The following is a 22,063-nucleotide window of genomic DNA, read 5'->3' as shown; positions in this document are numbered from 1 at the left end:
TTTGTTTAATTCCTTTTGCGTTATTATTAGCATTTTCCCCCGGAAAATGTGCTCTGTCTGTAAAGATTAAATTTTTATTTCTTGCTTGGTATTTTTGCATAATTGATTTATGTCAATTTGATCTTGAATTCTTGATCGTTTGTCAGACTTAGTGGGTTTCCTTCAATTATTGATGTTCTTGTGGCAAAATGTAACTAACTTTGAAATATGTTCAATTTGATGATTTGTTCTATGGGATGTCCCTGGAGGGACCTAGTTTGATGATTTAATTAATGTAAATGAATTGCATCTTGGCATGTTTTCACTTGGGAACATTTGAACACTGAAGATAAATTAATTAGTGTTTAATCTTGGACTTGTTAATAAAGTAAGGTCTGCGTACATCCTACCCTCTCCAGACCCCACTTGTGGAATTACACTAGGTTTGTTGTTGTTGTTGTTGTTTCTTGGACTTGTTTTTCGTTTTGTCATTACATGCTAGCCTGGGAAGAGGCTCACCATATGCTTTGAGGGTGGTTTAGTTCACGAACTAATTACTTAGGGATGATCATTTAAGAATTGTTATGCACTAAAAATCATAGTACAATGTTGTTATGCAAGGACTTTTAATCACTTTGATACCAAAAGGATTAGTTTTTAATTATTAGTGGACATGTACATGTTTTAGTTTATAATATTTGAACTAATGTAGAATAGCATGATCTTTTCTCCTATTTATGGATAGATGTACCTTCTTACTTAAGAAGCTTGACTCTGTGGCCTTCAGCTTTTGGATGAAATGTGATCTCTTTTCTATCTTACTATATAGAATTATGATACATTGTGGGTTTTATTTGTTTAAAAACAAAGGATGCTGGTTCAATCTAAGGCTTCTTTTAAAAGTCGGGTTCTTGCTTACTTTATAACATATGCTTTCAGATAAAAAAGATGAATGTTGTTCCACCCATCTCATTGATGGGGATGGGGTCTTCAATGTTGCTGGAGTTGAAAATTTCATAAAGGAAGTTAAACTGGCAGAATGTGGTCTTTCATATGCTGTAGTATCCATTATGGGCCCACAAAGTAGCGGTATTAATTCTTTCTACATCCATTATCAATTTGTAATCAACTAATGTAAATTTGTCTTGGTGGTCTGTCTGTCCTTATGCTTAAATGACTCCATTATTATCCCCCTTCCTAACTTCAAATGAGATTATTCCAGGGAAAAGTACACTGTTAAATCATCTATTCAGTACTAACTTTAGAGAGATGGATGCTTATAAAGGAAGGTATGGGTTAGTCGTTTAGCTTATCACAGTCATTCTCTGTATCCTATAAAAGCAAGCATTATTGATATTCTTTTCAGGTCACAAACCACAAAAGGTATCTGGATGGCTCGGTGTGTTGGGATTGAGCCGTGCACCCTTGTTATGGATTTGGAGGGCACCGATGGGAGAGAACGTGGAGAGGTTCGTTGAAATGACTATCTCAATGATCATTTACTTATGCATAGAATCTGTCTATGGATAATGGATCCACTATTAGCTATATTATTTTGGCAATTGTCAAATTTTACGATTGATTTGTAGCCACCGAGTTTCCCACTATTAATGCTCATCAAGTGCTGCCTACCTCACTCAGATTTTATGTTTTTTATAGGATGACACGACATTTGAGAAGCAAACTGCTCTATTTGCACTTGCTGTTTCTGATATAGTGCTAATCAATATGTAAGTTTTCTTTTAGTGTGTGAATTACATGCACTAGATAAATTAAAACCTGAAAAAGAAAAACAAATGGGCAAGTTGTTTAAAAAGTTTGAAATTCAGGTGGTGTCATGATATTGGCCGTGAGCAAGCTGCAAATAAGCCTCTTTTGAAGACTGTTTTTCAGGTATAATACAAGGTGTTACCTTGTCTGAATATTTGAATCACTGTTTTACTGATTATTTTTACCAGGTTATGATGCGGTTATTTAGTCCTCGTAAAACGACAATGCTGTTTGTTATACGCGATAAAACAAGGGTAGGTTCCTTCTTCTCACATACGGTTTTGAAGATATTCCGACATTGATTGTATCTGATGATTGTTGAAAAGATTATATAACTGGTTGATTTCCCAATGTATTTGTAGACTCCGCTTGAAAACTTGGAGCCTGTTTTAAGGGAAGATATTCAGAAGGTATCATATCCCTGATTTTCATAGTATACATATTATTGTAGACTCAATTGTTGATTTTTATTCGCTTCTATTTGATGAAGATATGGGATTCCGTCCCAAAGCCGCAAGCTCATGAAGAAACACCTTTAAGTGAATTTTTTAATGTGAGTCTCTTAATTTAAGATCTCTCATAAATTTCTTGTTGCATGATTTTCTGTTATGCATATGCATGTACTGAAATTGATTGATATGTCCAGGTCGAGGTTGTTGCTCTTTCTAGTTATGAAGAGAAGGAAGAGCAATTTAAAGAGCAGGTAGACACAAATCAATTACTGGAAATTAGTTGATCGATTTAGCTCCCTTTAGTTTGGTCTTCTTCTCCACCCCCCCCCCCACCCCCCCCCTCTCTTTATAATTTTAAATCTGTTTGCTTGGGCGTATAGTGTTTGTCAACGTTCTTAGATAATCGATTCTTTTGTTTGAGCTTTGGGTTACTAGATTATGTTTATCCTTGTAAAGGTGGCTAGTCTAAGACAGCGATTCTTTCATTCTATTGCACCTGGAGGTCTTGCTGGAGATAGACGTGGAGTTGTTCCTGCTTCAGGCTTTTCATTTAGTGCGCAGCATATGTGGGAGGTTATAAAGGAGAATAGGGACCTTGACCTCCCTGCTCATAAGGTTATGTACCTTGAATTTGCTCAATTGAAAATTCAGTTGATCATCTATATCCTTGTTGATGTGCTTGATTTAAACTAAATACAGGTTATGGTAGCTACAGTACGCTGTGAGGAAATTGCCCATGAAAAATATGAATCTTTCATTGCAAATGAGGTATTTGAATTGTTTTAAATATTTGGTGAAATACATATGTTCTTTTCCATCAACCAATTTGAACATTGGTATTTACATGTAATAATTAATCTTTTGTTATAGGAGTGGTGTCAATTGAAAGAGGCCGTGCAATCTCATCCTGTGGGGGGCTTTGGGAAGAAGCTTAGCTTAATTTTGAACACTTGTTTAACGGAGTAAGAATACTATCTCATAATGTGTGCTTTATAGCTCTATGCGTATATCTTTCCTTTTTCCTTCTTTCTCATACACATGAAAGTAGCTGGGTTACGTTTCAGATACCAAGTGACGTTTGGAAGGGGTATTTTTATGTCTGAGGGAAGTATATCTATATAGTGATGTTTCTTAATGTTCTCTTTTCTTCCCTCCAGAAGGATGCACTCGAGCACTCTTGCAGTAAGAGGGGACCACAAAATTGTGTTTGATACCGCACTATTACTAAGGCTATGGTATTGTGTTATTGATAGTTTGTCTTAGGTTTTGGGTTTGCCTGGTACAGTTCACTGTAAAGGGGCCTGGATCCACACCTGGTATACTTTTAAAAACGTATGAAGGAAATTGTAATGTGAAAGAGAGTTGAGGACAAAGGAAAGACTCACAAGTATTGGCTTCTGTAACTGTTTATTTAAATCTACTATTTCGGCAGGGGTGCCTGGAATTTTGTCGTGTCTTCCTATTACCTGTTTGTATCAGTTTGATGATTAGCTTTGTATTGGGGTTTTAAGAAGGAAAGGCTGATGGAGTTGGTTAGTTTTTTAGATTGATGGTGGACTAGGCCTCTCGTTGAGGTAGTAGGGGAGCTACTCATTTTGGGTGTTAGAATAAGGTAGGAAAAATAGCAGTTGTGAATGGTCGTCTTTTACAACCAGATTCAAGTAGGAGGAATAGCTTTTGGTGGATTGTGTTGGAGTAATAAGTATTAAGGTGCCATTAGCGATGTAATATGAAACTGGGTGAGAGTAACCCATCTTCGGTTAATGTTTTTTCTTGTCTGGATGTCCTCTTTAAGCGGATTAATCATTTGACTTTATTGGACAAATTAATCCATAGGTGGTTGGGTGCATTAAGATCCCTCCGTATTAGCCCATAGAACTGATGATTTTACCCATAGGATATAAGTAGAGGAGCTGTTTCTCTTTCTCTCTTTTTTCCGCCCTTCTATCCACTATCTTTTCCCTTGGCGGTGGAAAACTTTCTCCTCCTCTAACCTCCATTTTCCTTTCTCCTTCCTAGAATAATGATGACAACTTGGTGATACTACCCCCTCCATTCCTGCATGCACCATTTGCTCTTGCTACTCCTTTTCTTAAGGAAAATAGAACAAATCCTAGTTTGATGGTTGTAATAGGTGTAATTGGATATATGTAGTGTAGTTTTATAAGGGAATATGTGAATTCATAATATTCAGCTACAAAAATGCTCGACTGTATCCTGTCATTAATTATATATACTAAACAAGTATACTGGATAGTAATTGCATCCACAAACCCCTCATTACAACTCAATATTTGGATGAGTATAAGGTTCTCCGAGTTGGCTACCAAACAACAACCAGGGCTTTTTTCTTTGAGTTTATCCTCTCCTTGAGCGTTTCTTAGTTTTTCTACTAAAATTTGTCTAAAAACTTCATTATGAACTCTACCTTATGTTAAGTTGGACATCAAAATTCATACTATTGCCTCGTCCCTGCTAGTTAAAGGAGTAAATTATGTGAAGCGTGTCATACAGTCCTCCTTTACTAATTCCCAATAATCTCATCAATAAAATTTTGAAAGTAGTGTTCTAGAAAGTGAGCACTCTGTTGCTTAAAGAAGAGCAAGGTGAGGTGACGTTAAGCGAGCTAGGTAAGTAAGGTGAGTGCTCCCAGGCAGAGAGATGACAAGTTTTATAAGTAAATACTTCGGGCTAAGGAGAAAAAGAAATCCCAACCAATCTTACAAAAGATAGGGGCTAAGTTGGGAATTTCTTCTGCATTGCTGCAATCCAACCAAGCGTTTTCTATGTCTCTTCAGCCGATTGACGAATGCATTTCAGTGTTTCTTCTCTCTTCGTTTCTTTTCATCTTCTCCAACCAACTATTCTGCATGTTAGTCTTCGATTATGCTTGAAGTGGAATAAGATTACTTTTTTGTATTCTTTTTCCACAATGCACACTTTGTGTTTGCTCCATTTCTCCCTTCTCCAGGATCCTTCTAGTCGTATTTTCATTTTTTATGCTTTTGAAAACTGTTGTTAAAGCTCATCGTATTCTTTTTACACCCCTATAGTACTCTACTCCCATAATATTTCCTTTCTGACGTCTTTATTTCTCCATCTTGCCCAGAGTGCTCCAACCTTCTCCAGCCCAATCTCGTTCTCCCCCAAAAAAACATAAAAAAGAAAAGAGAGCCCAGGTTGACTTGTTATCTTCCCTTAAGGGAGTTTCCTTAATTTATTAATCCCAAATTATCTATAAATCTTTGTTCAAATGTAAAATGCTAATTGTTATCACAATTAATTGTACAGTTTATAAGAATAATTCTGAAACTAAAGAAACATGTGGGTGTAAATTGTATTGGTTAACTTTGGCACGCTTTTTAGGCCATTCCATTTATAATTCAGTGAACAACGTATCCACTATCTACATTTGGGATGGAATAGATTCAGCCATACAAATTTCTCTATCTCTCATTTCTTCATTAGTTGGATCACGAACAATACAGTTAAAGCTATATGCAAAGCTGGGCCTGTGCATCATTCTGGAATTCTGCAGAATCACGTCTCGTATATGCATAATTCTATGCTCTTCTTCCTTGATATACATGTTACGAACTTGTATGCATATTGAAAATAATAAGCACATATGTACCAGAGTATAAGATTTTGTTTCTTTTCAGATATGATGCAGAGGCTACATTCTTTGACGAAGGAGTGAGATCTACAAAGAGAAAGCAGTTGGAAGAGAAATTGCTTCAGGTAGTGCGCTAGACAATGCTCTCCCCAAAACCTGTTTCACTGTACTAATTTATAAATACTGAACTCACCTTTCTAGTTTTGATGATTTGACCAACAAAACTTGGTGGATTCCTTTCTAGTTCAGTGCCAATATAGCAGTTACTCTGTGGACTGCTGATGTCATTGCTTTTTCCCTCCCCATTAGAAAAGTTTATACTCCCACCATTTCAGTTTTTATGACGGTGCTTGACTAGGCACGTTTAAGATGATCATTTTGACTTGTATAGGTTAGTTTGATAGAGAAAACTTCACATAAAAGTTCAAAAACTCTTCCATGAGTTTCATCTGCATTCCTAATAATTTTCTATCGTTTCTACATTCAAATGTCGCTGTGTGTGGATACGAATGCTTGAAATGGAAAGCATGCTTTTGCTTGTTAATGTACTAAATTTTCTAGAGACTAAAAGAAGAAAATTCTCGATGAAAGACTTCGACAGTATGTGCGCTTTCTACATTCACGTTTGTTAGGTTTGAGGTGTCTAAGTTGTGTAGTGGTGGTGGTTGTATATAGCTAACTGGAGTTTGTTCCTTATAATGATGTATCAACTAATCGTTATTATACCTATACAATAAAGATTTCCATGAAACTATGGTGATAATTGCTGTAATATGCAACTTGATGCACGGTACCGCACGGTATCGCTGCATACATCGTGGCTCATGCCCCTTTTGAGATGGCCATTTTCTTTAACCAAGAAGAGATATTTTCTTTAACCAACCTCGTGATTCATCCTTTTTCTCTGTTGTAGCTTGTCCAACCAGCCTACCAATCTATGCTGGGACGCATACGATCTGATACTTTAGAAAGATTCAAAGAAGCATTTGATAAGGAACTAAAGGGAGGTATAGGGTTCGCAATGGCCGCTCGTGAGTGCAGTGGGTCTTTTATGTCCCAGTTTGATGAAGAATGTGCAGGTACAGGAATAACCTGCCATTGCTGTAACCCCACTCTATTTATTCTGTTCAATAGACAAGATCATATTATCTGTCAGTACTGACCACGCTTTAGCGAAGTGCTCATTTTTTTTTTCTTAACACCTTGCTGAGCTTGTAGTTATCAGAGTGAACTAAGACAAACATTGGTGACTGATATATTTGCTTAGTGTATTATGTTGAGCTTAGTCCCACACATTGCTTTTTGAAATTAGTATACTTTATACATTATTTCGCAGATGCTGTTATTGACCAAGCAAAATGGGACTCGTCCAGAGTTAGGGATAAGCTCAAGCGTGATATAGATGCTCATATCGCTGACGCTCGTACTTCCAAGCTGGCTGAAGTTAATACTCTCTATGAGGTATGAAGTTCAATAACTGTATATTAGCCCTTGTAGTACGTATTAACATTTACTAAAACTCGGTTGGATCGTTCGCTAATTTTTGATACTGGGATTTTGAGATCCAAGTAATTTGGCATTTGCCTGGAAAAAAATTTCAATGTGATGATACATTTCCATCTGAGAGCTGAATGGCTCGGAGAACATTCTTGATATCAATAGATATTTCTTTGTTACAACTTGATCTTAGATGTTAACAAATAACAAGGATCGTTTTGAGATTGACTGTATCTTTAGATATAGTTATGCTGACACTGAATGAGATTTTTTGTCCAGACAAAACTACATGATGCATTAGCTGGACCTGTTGAGGGTCTTTTAGATGGAGCTTGTGATGATACGTGGCCAGCAATGAGAAAACTGCTTCAGCGTGAGACTGACACAGCACTCACTGGTTTTTCGGCTGCACTTTCTGGTTTTGAAATGGATGAACAAACAAAGGATAGTATGGTCTTGAGATTGAAGGATTATGCACGTGGAGTAGTTGAAGCAAAGGCAAAGGAAGAAGCTGGAAGGGTTTTGATTCATATGAAGGACAGGTACTGATATTTGGTCATCTTGTTCTGGAGTTCTGACATGGAATATTTTCGATATAAAATATATGCTACTGACATAAAAATCATGGCAGGTTTACAATGTTATTTAGCTATGATTCTGATTCAATGCCACGAATTTGGACCGGAAAGGAAAATATTCGAGCTATTACCAAAACTGCCAGATCAGCTGTATGACTGAATTAATCTTTCTTTTTCTCGGGTGTTGTTTAAGGTTTGAATATCACATAAGTCTCTGTTTTTTTTAATGCTCTCCTCAGTCTTTGAAGCTCCTGTCAGTTATGGCTGCAATTCGTTTGGAAGATGAACGTGATAGCATAGATAATATGCTGACTGTTGCTCTTGGGGATGGAGGTGCTTCAACCAAAAAAGGCACCGAGTCGCTTGATCCTCTGGCCTCTAGCACTTGGAATGAGGTAACTTGCTTAGTTGATAATATGGTTTCTTAGAAGTTATTTACAAGAAGAGAAGCATGGTCAAAGAAAAAGGTTACAATATGAATATTTTCTTTGAACCATCAACTAAATTATCAATTTTTATCAGTGCAGTACTATATATGCCCTTCTATGCTAACCTTGCTACTTGGTCTAACATTTGCATTTATTCACCTTTCACATTTTGGTACTTAGACCTGGAAGATCAGAAAGATGCATGCAGATGTTCATCTCTTGAAATTACACTGTTATTGAGTAATCTTTTTCTCTTCCATGTTGGACCTGTCATATATTATCTTATGGTTTAACTTTTTATTGTGCAGGTTTCTGCATCAAAAACTTTGATCACACCAATCCAATGCAAATCGTTGTGGAAGCAATTTAACACTGAGACTGAATATATTGTTACACAAGCCATTGCTGCTCAGGCACGTTATCCTACATATTGCAGACATCTCTGTGCTTTTTAGGAGTTCACTCCTTGTATACTTGATTTGTTTGTCAGTATGGAAGATTTAAAACTCCAAATAACTAGAAGGTTTATGGGGATGTCTGGGAAAGGGGAACATACTAAAGAATGGGATTAGGAATAAATTTAATGCAATTTTGTACATTAAACATCAGAGATTTGATATTCGTGTACCAAAGAATTAGCACCTTTTAAGTAAAGCGCACACATTAATTGCTCTTTCATTTGAAGTCCCAACAAACCTTCGTTCTTTTTTATGTTTTTTGCATTTGACAACACTTTTCAGTACATTTGCACCAAACAATTTAAAGGTGTAATCACTAGCTTAAGAAAAGTTCCAGCTTCAACTCACGTTATACTGTTGTCTTTTAATTTGATTCCAACGGTTCTCTGAGCCTGTCAATTGTATGTTAACATAGCAGTTTTTCTTAGCATGTGTTGTGGCGTCTCTATTTGATACTTTAATCAAGATAAAGTTTTCTCTTCAGGATTGTAATAATGACGGACCCCTTTGTGCTTAGCTTCTGATTATTTTCTTAAAAAAACTTTCAGGAGGCCAGCAAGAGAAATAATAATTGGCTACCACCTCCATGGGCAATTCTCGCCTTGCTTATTCTGGGTTTCAATGAATTCATGACACTATTGAGGTATCATTTCCTACTTGTGGATCATGAGTAAGTGTGTCAAAAAAAAAAAAAAAAAAAAAATGGAAAAAGAGTAAGGGCGTCAATGGGTAGAGAGGGCCAGGATTGTGTAAGTCAAAACAGCAGTACAGTTATGACCAATTCGTTGAAAATGCTCGGGTAAATATGAGTTGGGTCAAATATTTATTCAGTAGCAGGTCATAACCCAACCTGCCCCACTTAAGACCACTTCTCAGTTTCTTGTTAGAATCGGGTAGAAGTTTCTCTATCCATTTATTTCATTCTTTATTCTCCCTTTTCGTTCTAGAGATTAACTTATTCACTTTTAGTTTACCCCTTGAATGGAGGTTGAAATTAACTTGTTAATATATACTCTTTTAGCCCATATCAAACCCCAAGATGGCTCGATTTAGGTTCAACATATTTTGCCCCATCTTGAATTATGTCCCTCTCCCTAACCTGTGAATTTTGGGCGGGTCAAGAAATTTGGACTAATTTTGACACCCTTAGTCATGATACCCCGTAGTTTGATGAATATAGGCTTTTATATGCACCTGATAATGAGGTGTATCCACCGTGATCCCATAGCTCATGTTGGTTTTTACTCTTTTCAGAAATCCTTTGTATTTGGGAGTCATATTTGTTGCCTTCCTACTAGTGAAAGCCCTCTGGGTGCAACTGGACGTATCTGGTGAATTTCGCAATGGTGCTGTAAGTATTGAATCTGATTTGTTAAGAATTCAGTTTGTTGTTTAAGAAGCAGTTTAACTAAATAACGGTTACGAATCTCTCCATCTTGCTGATATAGAGAGTATTGTTGTTAACTTCCTCCATTGTCCTGAAGTACAGTTCATATAATTTTCTGTTGCAACTGACTTTCTAGTAGTCTGTTTGATAAAGTTCATGCAAAACTAGAATTGCCAATACAAATAAGTTGTAATCTTTCAATAACGTCTCAATTCATTAGTTCATTATACTTGATCTAGTCTGCTATGGTAAGACACATGTTTACCTTCCTTTCTATTCTGCGACATTTGTTTAGTTAACTGTTTAGAGTTGGACGAAAGGGGTCTATACGTGAATCAATGCAAACACGTTGTACATAAATATGATTGGTTTACTTCCATATTTTTAGTTAACTGATCTTGGATACATGTGTTGGCAGCTTCCTGGATTTCTCTCTTTAGCGACAAAGTTCATTCCTACAGTCACCAACCTTCTTAGACAACTGGCAGAGGCAGGTCAAAGGAAGGCGAATGATAATCTTACTCCTGCATCAAAGCGGAAGGATAATGGGGATGACAAAATGATGTAAATAGTGGCCGATCAACAATGGGTTCGCTTGTTCGACAAAACCCAATGATTTGGGGTCGAACTCTGCATATGTGCGAAAAACAAATATAGATAGAACTAGATATACATTTCAGAACTCACAACATCTAAATTCTGGATATACGTATACGATGGGAACTAAGTCATATTTATAGAGCATTTTTCTGTTCTGTGGCAGCAAGTTTTTATGTTTATATTTATAGGAACTTACTGATGGAAGTTATATACTGTATTAAATGAGATGTGATAATCTTTTTTCTGGTTTTGTAATTTATATATGGAGGAGAAAGACTATTATAACTTATATTTCATTTTTGAGTTCCTTTTAAAAAAAAAATAAATTTCGGTGACATTTTTGTAGAAATTTTGCTTATCTAATACCCTTTTGTGAATTAATTATTTCTGTTTTCGCCCCTGCTATCTTAAGGTCCCACCTCACTTGCATGATGTACAAAAATTACTAGCGTACTTTATCTGAAACTCAAACCAAAATTTAGGATCATTTATTTTTTTACTTATCCAAAATAAAGTACTATCAATCATGGGAAAATTTAGATTGGGGTACAATAAAATATGAGATAAATAAATATTCCCTTTATTTTCTAAACATGAAAAAGCTATTTAAACGTTGTCTTTTAACTTCACAAATTAATAGTACAAACATTGTTGAAAAATTAACTAACAAGAGATAATGCAGCGAACATTCTTATCATTTATGTGCTTTAGGTATTGCTCATACATGTTCTGTTATTTCATACTTTGATTTGTGTAAAATAATACGGAAATTACGGCGCAATGTTGTTAATAAGGATCTGAAAGTTTGTATTTTTTTTTTTTTTTGCGCGGATTGCCCTTCATATGGACTGGTCTTTAATTTTTGCCCCTACTTCTCATTAAATAAGAATTTGTAGGTTAACGTACCTTTATTCGCTGGTCTACAAAATTAGAGATTTTAGGTTCGAACCCTAGCAAAGTAAAAACAAAACAATTTCACAAGGCAAAATTTCATAGAAACTATGCTTTGTCCAGCATATTTATCTAGAAATTAAGTTATCTAGCATAAGTTTATAGAAAGTATGTCTATTCGAGTAAAGTTACATAGAAACTATAACTTATCCGGCATAATTCTGTAGATTAAGCTATCTGCACAAAACTATGCCTTGTCCGGCATAGTTCTGTACAAATTAGGTTGTCCTACAGAACTATGCGGTACAAGGCATAGTTTCTTGTGTCATAGGAGATAAAGTTTCAAGAATCTTCAGTTTTTGAGTATTCTAACTTACAATAGAAATTTTCATAAGATACTCTATAGTTAAATATATTTGACTTGTTCTGAGTATATTTTAACAAAACAATGTTACACTTATCTAATAAATTTTTTATCACTTTATTTGTTTGTTTAATGTGAAGAAATAATAGTAGAAAAAAAGAAGGAAAGGGTAGATATATCTATGTTCTGTTAAAAACTGAATAATTGAACTAAAACCGATAACAATCAAACCGATAAATATATTATATTTGATTTTGACTAAAAATCGATACAAAATGAACTGTGAACACCCCTAATTATTGATGACGCATAAGGAAGTCCTCATGTGTGAAACCTAATATAGAACAATAGAACAAGAAGGATAAAGATGAAGAATAAGAAGAAGATACTGTATTTGCTAAAGTTTTTTTAAAAAAGTTAAAAGGTTCGCTAGAAGGAGGGCTTGAACCTCCGACCTTGTGGTTAACAGCCACACGCTCTAACCAACTGAGCTATTCCAGCTTCATGCTTACACAAACAGATTACTAAATATTAATTTTATATTTAACGTTGCTGTCTCTAATTAAACTGTCCGTCAATGTATTCTCCATTTGTTCATGCACTCACCCATCTTGAGCACAAAAGAAAGAAAGGAAAAAATAGACAAAGACAATCTTTAATATATAAAGTTGTATTTCGGTGGCTTTATCCTAGCTTCCGGTGTGTAGGAGTATTAGATAAATAAATGAATAATTAAGTAATTTATGTTACAAAACAAAGAGAAGTGACTTTAGATATATTCATTGAGTTAATGAGAAATATACTCCCAAAAGCTATTGCGTGTTAATGCACTTGTTAGCATTTTAGCTTGAAATAAGAGGCGGAGCTTGAAGAAGCGAAGCTGGCTTAGAATAGTAGCCTATTATGTTTGATACACCCTCTGTCCAAATTGACGCACTTTTCTTTTTAGTCAGTCCCAAAAAGAATGACTTATTTCCCTATTTGATAATAATTTAATTTTAAACTTTACTTTTTACGCTTAACGTGATTATTTATAACCACACAAATATATTTGACTTATTTTAGACCACAAGATTCAAAAGTCTTCATTTATTTCTTAAACTCGGTGTCCAGTAAAACTACATCACATAAATTGGGACGGAGGCAGTATGTAAATGGAATGAGTATGAGTTTGACCATCCTTCAACACTTCATGAGTACTTAGATAAATAAATCGGAAGCACTTTGAATGTTAAGAGATTTTAATGCTACTAAACATTATTAGAACTTTACATGGAAAACAGAAAATCGCTACAACTCACTACAAATAGCATTATTAGACTGAATCATATTCAATCGTCAACATGCAGCAACGCGTTGAAACTACTTCAACAAAATTGCTCAGAAACTTGTAAATTTTTTAAAATGAATGGGGGACTGATACATTTTTGGACTCTTTTTAATTAACATATCATTTGCTTCATGTCCTCTGTTTTTTTTTTATGATCTACGGCTTGGGCCATGTCATTTCTTCATGTGATTCAAATTACCTCACCAAAAATGACAAACCTCCATAATTTCTGGTTCAGATCAAAGTTTTATTAAAACAAGACGAATCATCTGTCAGCATTCATGTTCTATCACAAGAACACAGAAACGGAAATGAAAATCCAGCATTGCGACAAAAATGTATTAAATTTTCAAAGCCTCTATCACAAGTCAATACAAATCCAACTTGTGGAATGGCTGACCTACTACAAGTAGCTAAATAATCTTTGGAGTAAAAGAATTAAAATTAACAGAAAGAGGACATTCTGTGAAATAAAAACGTGAATAGACTCGAAGGATGGACAACATTTCCATCCTAAGGAAAAAACATCTAAAAATTTGGGGACGACACTTCTAAAGAATGAAGCTCAATTCATCTCTTTTCACAAGCATTGTGATGCTTCATCTGAGAAGTGATCTTGTCAAATGCTCACGAGCCGTTGCCAAAGCTTGACTGATTGTCTGAAAATTTATAGAATACACCAAAATGCAGGTTAATATCTACGCCCAAAACAATGCGAAGAGATCTCTCTAAGGTATAATGAACGTCGCTCTTTTAATATGTAAAAAGCGGGGTTCCTTTTTAGATAAACAGTAGAAACCAAAAGCTCTCATCATCAGTTGTATCTCAAAATAAAAAGAGGCAATGACATTTTCAACTAGAGTTTGTGAGAGGTTTCAGAAACCAAGAGTTCATTGGCCAAAGAAATAACTCAACCGATGTTTTGCATGAGATATTCACGAGAAGTTACCAATTCAAAATAAAGAAAACTTTGCATTGGACTTGGTTTTATCAAGAGAGACTTTTTTCCAAACAAAGAAGATAAAATAAATTTTTAACTTTTGGTTGTGCTAAGGAAAAGTTAGATAAGTCTCCTTAGAAAGATTGGGTAACAAATACAACCTAAGTTTCGGACTAACGCAAAGTTGATTGATTGAATGAATACAACCTAAATAATCATCTCGCCTTTTCTTTATTCTTCTGGTAATTAGAGTTATAAATATGGCTCATAATATTGGCAGGGTTTTGGGGAAGTTTAAATAACCCTTTCAAATATGTTGGCCCCTAAGATGTTCTAACTAAGCTCAGTGAATCAGATGTCTTGAACTATTGCCCAACCAGCAAGAAACCTGCACCTTTCCTAAAGGTTGAATACTGTCTAAAATATGATTCAGAAAATACTAAGAATGTGTTGCTTACCTGTTCGGAAATGGGTGACCCATCATCCATATTATGACTGGCAACTTTGCCAGCAATGACACTACCATCTGTTTCAAGAATCATCCTGCCAATTATTCCAAAACACCAAAAAGTTAAAAGGTAAAAGAACCCTATGTAAAGAGCTTCTGTTTGAAAAAGAGGGCGTAGCTTTATAGGATTCATAGAATATGCTCTTGAAAAATAAACTAAATGTTAATTATTCTCATATACAAGCGTTATCTAACAAGAGAACTGTGCCTCTATCAAAAACACTATAGGAGAATTTCTCATCAGGCGGAGGGTCATAGACCCAAATTGCGTTTACTATAATTCTGACGTGAATTTCTGGTTTCTCCAAACCACTAGTACTCCATTAGTCCATTGTCTAAAACAGGAAATAGAAACAAGGAGGGGGGTGTAAAACTTGGATTGTAGTACAAAGGAGTAGTTACACTGGGCAGTAGGCACAAACAATCTAACAAAAAACTCAAAACTTTACTAGCCAATTACCAATACACACGCTCCAACTGGTTCAGCCCCCGCTTCCCCCACCCACCCACCCACAGAAAGCAATGAAGGAAGAGTATAACAGTCAAGTCTGATTAAGATAAAGCCTCGCGAAGTATATTCAGCTGAACTACCCGTTCCCTTGTTTCCATCTCTTTCTTTTGGGAGGGCAAACAAAAAGAAGATAAAAATTTGCAAAACTATTAAAGGCAGTAATACTGAATGGGAAGAACAAGTCACTACAGATACATGACAAAGGTAGCAGCGAAACAAATAACCAGTCTATTTGAACCAAGAGAAGCAACAAACTGGCATATGCAGCAAGTACTTGTTCTTCCCAACAGATTGGTCCGACACTTCAGTGCTTTCCACTGCTACATTTGTTGTGCATTTGTAGTGACTTGTTCTTCCCAACATATTGGTATCAGAGTCGATGATTCGGCAGGACGAATATGAAGACGGCGGAGGGATTAACTTACTACCTTTACCCGTCTTTAGGTCGATTTAGTACCTTTACCCATAGTTTAGAGACGCAAACACAAAAAAAGGCCTATGGGCTTTGATGGCCATAAATACTGGGATGGTGTGAGTGCGGCACACTCACATAAGCCCAAGAATCGTGGTGATGGTCATGTGGAACTTAATTTGAGGGGTGATTGTCGTGTGTGCGAACAAAGTTCCACATTGGAAGTTAATAAGAAGAAAGAAGTCATATATAAAGTATAGTGATACTCTTAATGGTGTGCGGCCTTTTCGGAAAAAACGTGTGGACTTGACCGAAGTAACAATATCATTCCATGTTAAGTGATTTTCTTGGGTTGAATTAGCCCAACAATACTCTGGTAAAGTACAACACAGGAAATTGCAAGAACACTTGCTTCCACTGGCATATTACATATTTTGATCTGCACTGTTCACCATTATCTCATATTCAAGAGAAGACCTTCCTTGGGCTCAGCATCCCATCTGAGCCATGGAAGAAGGCATTTCCAAATACTGCTAAAGGTAGGAAATCATTTCCTCACAAATTCTAAAGTATGGAAACTAGTTAACACTAGTCTATTGTACTGGCTGTTCAACCTATTCCAGGATGCAGCCCCCTTTACAGCAAGACAAGTTTTGAAGCAAATACTTATTCCCAGAGGATGCAATACTTAAGCAGCACAAAATGACAAAATAAAATTGCTAAAGGATAACTTGTAAGAGTTTCTATAGCAGTATGATGGCACTTGTGGAAAATTGGAGAAAGGAAAAGCAAAATTGGAAAAATGAGAACACATTGGAGAACTATGTAGCCTACCCTCCATCCACAATCTCATCAAGGCACAGAAGAATCAAATCCAAGTTTTCAAGGGCCTCCCTCTGTTCAACATTACTCCTGAAACAAAGCATAATAGGTTAGACAGCATATACTTACATATGAAAAGATTAAAAAATACATGAATAAAGATTTGGCGTATGGTACCTGAGTAGAAGGGTAACTGCATCATAGAAGCCCTGGAGAACAGTGGCTAGAATTAGTTCATTTTCATCATCACCTCCAGTCACAAAGAAGTGAAGGTCTTGCACAAACTTATAGACAACAATGTTATTGTCAAACATTGCTATCTCCGCTGCAAATCAATTAAAAGTAGAGAATCCTATAAAAAAAATGAGATCCAGAGTACACAAATAAACAAAAGAACGGTATTTATTCCTTAAGAAACTTTGAACACAGCCAAAAAAACAAAAAGATCCAGTGGACATAAAACACATTATCCATGGTTAAAGAAAATTTAGGTAAATACAATTCCAGCTATAAAGATCAAAGAGAAACCAAAAGGGTGAGCACCAGTACCTTCAGTTCGAGCATTTGTCTTTTGAGTCTTGGTAAAAATAGACTTCTCAAAAGCAAGCTTGGCGCTGTGTGTTGGCCAGTCATCACAGTAGTATTTAACTGCTACACGCTTTCCTTCGGAATCCAAAAGAAGTATATTCTTTACCACAGGGCAAGAACCCTACACATATCATATGACCATTCTACCATGAGTAATCATTCACCCATTTTACGCAGATTCCAACTTCAGCAATTTACATTCTTTGTTAGACTAAATTACAACGACAGATGGAAGTTTACGCTGACCTGGTGCACTGACTACTTTCTAGTTGAATTATATACATACAGTTTTAAAATATATATTTATGCTAAGTTCACACCTTTTTCACAAATTCATGGTGAGTGCATTGTCATTTTGCATCAAGTTAAGAATGATGAGTTCAGATCAGCTAAAATTACACAAGATTTGATCAGCCAAATTTTTCATTAAAGAAAAAAGATTTAATCAGCTAAATGACACATAATAATAAATACATTACAAAAAGGCTATGTATTCATACATATGCATCTGTAGCCACTGTGATCTAAAGGTGCAATAATTAAAAAAATGATAAGCTAGATCAGCTAAACTTACCCCAAGAATTCATTTTTTCTCTATTTTTAATGATTAATATTTAAAAAAATGATGAGCTAGATCAGCTAAACTTACCCCAAGAATTCAAATCTCTATTTTTTTTATGATTAATATTTTAAAAAAAATGACTAGCTAGATCAGCTAAAATTACCCCAGGAATTCATTTTTTTCTCTATTTTTAATGATTAACATTTAAAAAAAAAATGATGAGCTAGATCAACTAAAGTTTCCCAAGATTTCATTTTTCTCTCTCTCTTTTAGATGATTAATCAACCCCAGATTAGTAACATCCTAATTAATGATCCATATAAGACTGAACAGAATTGTGCATTGTGATCAACTAATCAATAGATATTAGATCTTGTGAGAATTGTACACTTCATTTGAAAAAATTAAAGATTTTCAGGGGTAATTAAACTATAAGAAATAAGGGAAAGAAAACATACGTAATGGAGAGGAAATGCCATTGATGGAAGAAATGATTTACAGAGAAAAAACTGTTTGGTTCTTGATTTGGAAGCTTTAACTGTTTGGCTGGTAAGAGTTATTTTTAGTAAGGCTATAAATGGGCTATTCACGACTTACGAGTTATATATGGATCTACAGTCGTAGAGAGCCAGTTTGGCTCAGTTAATAAAGATTTGCACAAATAGGATTTTTTAGTGTCACCGTTTAGATTTTGAACGCGGTAAAATAATTGTGGGAAAATAGTTTTTCTACTAGAATCGGAAGTAAAATCTCGGTGGGTTGTCAGGAGACTTTCGTTAAGATCAAGTTATGTTGATCATCAAGATTTCCGACCTAATCCTGGTGATCATCGTAACATGTTGTGTAAAAATTCACCAAAGATGATGCTGACGAAAGGCGCATGTTGTAGTTTTCTAATAGCCTGACAAACACGCCAAGGATCAGATCCTTGTTCAAGTCCCCCGTGTATCAGGACAAACACGACAACGCGTGAGAAATTACAGCGCCGTTTGACCGACCCAGAATCATAGTGAAGACAAAGCAAGAAGATGCTCAAGGTCAAACCCAGCTAAAGACCAATATGAAAAGCACGGCGGTCCTTATCCGCCGTCATACGTTTTCACATGCCTCCCTAATACATATACAACATATCAAGCAGTTAAAGATTAACATTTGCAAATCAAAATTATATTTCTCTCAAGTGCACCCACCCCTCTCAAGGTGCTCTCAAGAACAAAGCCTCAACAAGCCAGTGCCGTATCCCCTCGAATCAAGATGTTTCCGCCCTTAGGGCTGTCGAGTCTTTGTTCCTTTATTCTATAAATCGTAAATCTTCTCTAAGCTGTTGTAGTGCTTGAATTCGCGTCGTATCGCCAGTAGTTTATCTTCACAAGCTTTTATGGTACACTCAGGTAGTTGGTTATCTAGTGTATTGTTTTGAATTCTTTAAGTTTAAGCAGGGTCAAGCTTACGAATTAACCTTTGAAATGGCACACTTGTCTAGTGGATGCGCAAGGTGGCTAGTTTGCTTAGCTGTAGGTAGTCGCAAGTTGCTTTACTGGTAATATTGTAAGGGGGCAGGATTAAGAGTTTGATTCCAGTTGCAATAAAACAGAATCAAGCCGGTTGCTCGATTTTAGGCTAGCTGGAAATCCCACCGGTAGGTCGTGATTTTTAATCCTCGAGCAAGGAATTTTCCACGAAAATTACTTGTCTTATTTACTTTTCTCGTCATTATCTCGTGAAATGCCCAGACCCGGTCCCTTAGACTCGTTTTAGTAGACTCTCGTGCTGTGAACTATCAAAGCGTGAACCCATAGGTTCTATTAATCTGGGTATTAAAAGGTGTTCTTTCTAAAAGGGTAACACCTAAAAAGGATCCTTGTCATGGCTAGTCTAATACGGAAAGCGAGAATCTATCACAAGACCACCAAGGTTCAACGGAGAATTCATGAACGGTGGAAGTAAAAAACGCAGGATTTTATTTTGACCAAGACCCCGACCATGGGGTACATTATTTGGGATGCCCCCTGCGTTCGCCAAGGATTGCGAGGGGTCAAGAGATGACATCCAAAATAAAGAAAGAACTCCGGGGGGTTGACGACAGTTAAGCCGTACAAAAGGATCTCAAGGCCAAGAAAATCCTTATTCGTAGTCATGGGTCAGAAGAGTATAATTTTATTGCTGCTTGCAAAACAGCAAAGGAAATCTGGGATGCTCTCAAGAATATCTATGAAGGATCTTATATAATAAAGCAACTCAGAATTGAGGCACTTACCACAAAGTATGATTTTTTCAAAATGAAGGAAAGTGAATATGTTCATGATATTTACACTAGATTATCCTCTATCATTGAAGGACTTCATTCCCTTGATAAAGTTATTGAGGAGCATCTCTTGGTTCGTAAACTGCTGCGGGCGCTGCTAATTACATGGGAAGTGAAAGCTTGCACTATCCTTGAATCCATGGATTTGGAAGAATTGACACTCGATGAGCTAATCAATTACCTCAAGATTTATGAGCTAAAAAGGAAAAAATGAGAAAACAAGAAGCAAAGAAGGAAGAAGAAGAAGAAGAAGAAGAAGAAGAAGAAGAAGAAGAAGAAATATGTCAAATCAGAAGAGAAAAGTGACTCAAGTGGAGACGAGTTTGAAATGATGCATATCACTGAAGGCTTGTTAAAGTTAGGAAGCAACGGCAGAAAAATCGAAGAAGAAAGAAAGAAGTACCAAGTCCCTGAGGACAAGCTCAACTCAAAAACGAAAGCTGACACCTGGGTCAAGGAAGCTTTGGCTATTTGGGAAAACTCCTCAGATGAATCTGAATATGGTAGGGATGCAAGGGAGACATACATGATAAATACTGATAATGAAGCTTCAGGATATAACTCTAACTTTTCCTTTATAGCTAGATCAGAAGATGATAATCACAAGGAGGAAAAATGCATCTCTGGATCTGAAAACTGGCGTTGGACTCATAATGATCATGCTAGTCATTATGAGGATTTGAGTAAAGCAAAAGCTTAGTCTGCACAAAGAAACAGAGAGGATGTTGAAAGCAAACCAAGAAGATAGGGACCTGGTCCTCGAACAAAGAAAAGCTTGTTACCTGCATAGGTGAAGAGACATCTAGTTCATCCATTTTATCACTACTTGGGACCCAAATTGGTTTGGGTTCCTAAGTTCTATAAGTAATTGGATGCAAGGGCTGGAGTGAGAAAGGAGCAGTCAACAACGTGTTGGTGAATGTTACAGCTCTGAGCGCAAAATTGAAGAGATAGTTAATCTTTTCTCACTCAAAGCCTTGAAAGGTGAGAGTCTGTCGAGTGGTAACATAAAGAGATAACGCACTCTTTATGTGAGCAAAAGTCGGAAAGACACTCTCTCATGGATTTGAATGTGCATGCCATGCTGAAGGGTTGAACTGCAAGTGTACTAAGTTGGGTTAGCTACGGAGAGTTCAATATGGCTAATCTTATCTTGTCAACAGATGGAGACTTAGTCCCTATCAATGATGTAAATGAGAAGGATACTAGTGCTGGAGGCGTGTCACTAGAATTGAATGTGTTAGTTTTTCTCTGATGAATCAACTGATGTGTAGGACCAGGTCCATATGATATCAACAGCAAATGACAACAAGTGGTGTGCTGAAGATAAGACAAGGGTAATCTGTGTGTGCTCTGCCTCTGGAACTCCTCACACTCTCTTTTGGGAAAAGAAAGACAAGACTCATGAAGATATGTCAAGACACTGCTGATGATAGGTGGTATTTTCATTAGGCTTGTGCTTAATGAAATGTGTGTTTGGGATCCTGTTCCTAAGGACTCACTGTGAGTTGGTTAGTGCAAAAAGGTCCTAGCTGAATTGTCTAAAGAGATCTGAGTGCAAATTCTTCTGTCTCAATGATTGTGAGAAAGACTTAAGAAGGGCACAACTCTAAGGGTATGAAGAACTGCTCCTTGGACATTTATGTCTTAATAAAGTCCTCTGAAAATGAACGAATATCACAAAAGCAGAGGAGGACAGAGCGTAAGGCTGAGATGATAACTCAAGCTAAGGATAGCAAATGAAAAAGGTACAGCCAAGTGTGAAAAAATGCAAAATAACCCAGTCCTCTCAGTAAATAGGACCTGAGGTCCCTAAGCTATCACTTCAGCTTGATAAGGTTCCTCATTTCTCAAGGCAAGCACTTTGAACATCAAAAGTTCCTCCTAAAGATGACTTAAGAGGAGAGAAGAGAGGGATGTTCAGCTCATGGACTAAAGCTCTGAACAAGGGATGACAAATAAGGAAAATCATCTTCTGTGTTTGCAAACTTGTAAACCATCAAAAGGGACCCTACTCCAGTGCAATCAAGGATTTGCACAAAGGTTTAGGAGGGACGATGTTAAA

At 36.3% G+C, this 22,063-nt stretch overlaps 2 protein-coding genes and 1 non-coding gene across 3 annotated transcripts; 1 reads left to right on the top strand and 2 right to left on the bottom strand.

Moving 5' to 3' along the window:
- Nucleotides 1–908: 908 nt before the first annotated feature.
- LOC132040858 (protein ROOT HAIR DEFECTIVE 3 homolog 1-like) lies at nt 909–11,102 on the top strand. Its single transcript, XM_059431550.1, has 22 exons — nt 909–1,068; nt 1,202–1,268; nt 1,346–1,448; nt 1,639–1,709; nt 1,809–1,872; nt 1,938–2,003; nt 2,112–2,159; nt 2,240–2,302; nt 2,396–2,452; nt 2,658–2,816; nt 2,901–2,969; nt 3,072–3,163; nt 5,864–5,942; nt 6,731–6,896; nt 7,154–7,278; nt 7,594–7,856; nt 7,946–8,042; nt 8,132–8,287; nt 8,629–8,733; nt 9,327–9,421; nt 10,033–10,129; nt 10,584–11,102. The coding sequence occupies exons 1-22, from the start codon at nt 909–911 to the stop codon at nt 10,731–10,733; spliced, it is 2,352 nt and encodes a 783-aa protein (XP_059287533.1). The 3' UTR covers nt 10,734–11,102.
- A 1,345-nt stretch (nt 11,103–12,447) lies between these two features.
- Nucleotides 12,448–12,521, bottom strand: TRNAN-GUU (transfer RNA asparagine (anticodon GUU)). The gene has a single exon. It is a non-coding gene; the product is annotated as a tRNA-Asn (tRNA).
- Nucleotides 12,522–13,658: 1,137 nt separating this feature from the next.
- LOC132039965 (coatomer subunit zeta-1-like) lies at nt 13,659–18,310 on the bottom strand. Its single transcript, XM_059430529.1, has 6 exons — nt 18,152–18,310; nt 17,093–17,252; nt 16,721–16,868; nt 16,556–16,633; nt 14,749–14,833; nt 13,659–14,009 (listed from the first exon to the last, which is right to left on the bottom strand). The coding sequence occupies exons 1-6, from the start codon at nt 18,170–18,172 to the stop codon at nt 13,950–13,952; spliced, it is 552 nt and encodes a 183-aa protein (XP_059286512.1). The 5' UTR covers nt 18,173–18,310; the 3' UTR covers nt 13,659–13,949.
- Between the last annotated feature and the right edge of the window lie 3,753 nt (nt 18,311–22,063).

This window comes from Lycium ferocissimum, chromosome 12, assembly GCF_029784015.1.
Source record: "Lycium ferocissimum isolate CSIRO_LF1 chromosome 12, AGI_CSIRO_Lferr_CH_V1, whole genome shotgun sequence".
In the NCBI taxonomy this organism is placed as follows: domain Eukaryota; kingdom Viridiplantae; phylum Streptophyta; class Magnoliopsida; order Solanales; family Solanaceae; genus Lycium; species Lycium ferocissimum.
The sequence above is the reverse complement of the archived record's forward strand: the minus strand, read 5'-3'. Positions and strand labels throughout refer to the sequence as shown.